The sequence below is a fragment of the Arachis ipaensis genome, chromosome B06 (genome assembly GCF_000816755.2).
Source record: "Arachis ipaensis cultivar K30076 chromosome B06, Araip1.1, whole genome shotgun sequence".
NCBI classification, from domain to species: domain Eukaryota; kingdom Viridiplantae; phylum Streptophyta; class Magnoliopsida; order Fabales; family Fabaceae; genus Arachis; species Arachis ipaensis.
The window spans coordinates 4,217,461-4,220,415 of record NC_029790.2 but is presented as its reverse complement, the minus strand read 5'-3'; the positions used below and the strand labels follow the sequence as shown (position 1 = coordinate 4,220,415).

The 2,955-nt window shown below is 35.2% G+C and overlaps 1 protein-coding gene across 1 annotated transcript; it reads left to right on the top strand.

Moving 5' to 3' along the window:
• LOC107647921 (zinc finger protein WIP2) lies at positions 327-2,318 on the top strand. The gene is made up of 2 exons (XM_016351972.2): positions 327-1,102; positions 1,741-2,318. Exons 1-2 carry the CDS (start codon positions 491-493, stop codon positions 2,176-2,178), a joined length of 1,050 nt encoding a protein of 349 aa, XP_016207458.1. The 5' UTR covers positions 327-490; the 3' UTR covers positions 2,179-2,318.

Below are 2,955 nucleotides of genomic sequence, written 5' to 3'. Positions count from 1 at the left end.
AATAAAAATTGAATAATAAATATGTAGAAGTTTTTAAAATATATTTTTTTATATATTAAATATCAATATAAATAATTTTAAACATATATATTTAACATAGATATAAAAAATTTTATATGTGTATATTTAATTAATTTAAATAAATACAATCAGTTTATTATTATTTTTTATGATTTTTAACAATAGAAAAAATATGATGCATAAATGTCTTTAATATTTGGTTGGCATGTATAAAAAATGATATTGGTGTGGCATAGATGTAATTTAAAAAAGAATAGAAAATGAAAAAGGTGGGTTTTGATATCCCAGTTTGTCCCGTTTAGTCCGTGGTGGTTGGATGGCTCATTGCTGGGTATGCCAGGTTCACGCTTCTCACACTCTTCACAATCATCACCGCAATCTCTTCTCTCTCTCTCTCTCTCTATAAAAGCATTCCCACTCAACTGTTCCCTTTTACTTTCTTTCTTCCTCCTTCTTTATTCATCCATCCATGGCTAACAACAACTCTTCTTACTCCAATCTCTTCTTCTCCTCTTCCTCTTCTTCTTCCTCTTCTTCCTTCTCCTCACCTCCAACACCAGCACCACCGCCCTTTTTCCAATTCAACCACCGTTATTTCCCTTATTATTACCACCACCATCACACTACTACTGCTTCTGCACCTTTCTCTTATTCCTCCTCATCTACTACTTCACCTCCTTCCCCTCCTCTCAGGGAAGAGCTTCCGCTTCTCACTCTCAGTCCCGCAAGGCCCGACACCAACCACCACCCTTCTTGCAGCACCACTTCCATGGATTTCGACGAAGAAGACGACGCCGACCCTGACGATGCTGATGCTGATGCGGATGCTGCTGATGCTACTACTGTGACGGTTGCACTGCACATAGGGCTTCCTAGCCCTAGCGCTGCGGAGATGGCATCCGTGCTCTCCGAGAAGGAGCACGGCGGAGGAGGCGAGGATTCCGGAGGCGGTGGTTCGACGGGGAACAAGGTGAACAAGGGACAGTACTGGATCCCAACCCCATCTCAGATTCTGATTGGTCCTACCCAGTTTTCTTGCCCTGTTTGCTGCAAAACCTTCAACAGATACAACAACATGCAGGTACTTCACATCAATTTCTTTATTTTTCTCTTTCTTCACTTCAATTTCACCTTTCATTTTTTGCATGGCTGGATCGCTTCCTTAGCTTCTGCACTACTTTACTTCATTCCTTACTATTCTTCTTCTTCTTCTTCTTCTTCCAGATCAGATAAAATCAATGATGTCACACAACTACTTCATAATTCATAGTTTCTCTTTGTATAGTGTAGCCCTTTCCTTCCTTTTCTCTTAATCCATAAACACATACATAACTATCTATATATATGTATGTATGTGTATGTGTATGTGTATATGTATACCTCTCTCATCTTTCTTTCAATTCTTCCTTCTTCAATTCGCTCCAATAATCTCATCACCCCTTCTCCTTTTTCCATTGCAGATACACATGTTTCATACAAACTTGGAAACAACAACATACTCATTATAATTTGTACGAAACACATATCCTCCCTTTTTCAAACAAATCTTTTGGATCCTACTAATGAACCTCCTTCAATATACATATAATTATATTCCTAGAAAAAGAAAAGAAACTAATTATATATGTCCATTTGAGTTCTTCATGTATGTTAGTTGAATTTGTTTTGTTTATGATCCTAATTAATTAATAAGTAGTAGTATTTGAATTGTAAAATCAGATGCATATGTGGGGGCATGGATCGCAATATAGAAAAGGACCAGAATCTCTAAGGGGAACTCAACCAACAGGGATGTTAAGGTTACCATGCTATTGTTGTGCACCAGGGTGTAGGAACAACATTGACCACCCAAGATCAAAGCCATTGAAGGACTTTAGAACACTGCAAACACATTACAAGAGGAAGCATGGGATTAAGCCTTTCATGTGCAGGAAATGTGGCAAGGCCTTTGCTGTTAGGGGTGATTGGAGAACCCATGAGAAGAACTGTGGCAAGCTTTGGTATTGTATTTGTGGTTCTGATTTCAAGCACAAGAGATCCCTTAAGGATCACATTAAAGCTTTTGGCTCTGGCCATGCAGCTTATGGCATTGATGGTTTTGAAGAAGATGATGATCCTGCTTCTGAAGTAGAGCAAGATCATGAATCCACCCAATAATTACTTTTTATTATATATGTGAATTAATCATATATTATTGGGGATTAATTTATTAATTATATATATATATATATGGTCATGATCATGATGCCTTCCAATTTCAGAACTAATATATATATAAATGTTCCAATTTCTTATTCCTTTCTGATGGAACATTAGTTAATTCATTAGTATTAAGCATAAAATCATTCATATATATATATATGCTTTAGTTTCATAGATTAATTTTTTAGTAAAGATGTTGGTTATATGTAGATTTTGGATTAAAAAAAAACATATCACACAGACATATATATTATCAATTAATCATATATATAAGGCCCTAGCTCCCTTCTCTTTTTTTCTTTGTTCCCTTTAATTTCTTGGCTCTAGACCCTCCTCTTATATATATTAAGTTGCTGATTATTATTATATTATACAAGGCATGATATGATGATTTCTATCTTTGGCAAAAGCATATAACTCACACTAGCTAATTGATTATATGCCTAAATAATGATCATATATATATGATAAAGCAATCTAAGTAGTAGTTATTTATATTTGAATTAATTTGTTTTCATGTTTTTTGTTCATAGGATGATATAATGTGGGTTCATCATTCTGCCGTAGATTGACAGCTAGGTTTACCGTATATTTTATTCATATATTTTATCATCAAATTAAATGTGCGTCCAAACTTCAAACTTTCTGTGATCCCAGTAATCCTGTACATATGTGCATTATTGTAGCAGTTGTACAACGTACACTCTTTGTACTCTATGTTTGTTGCTTCAA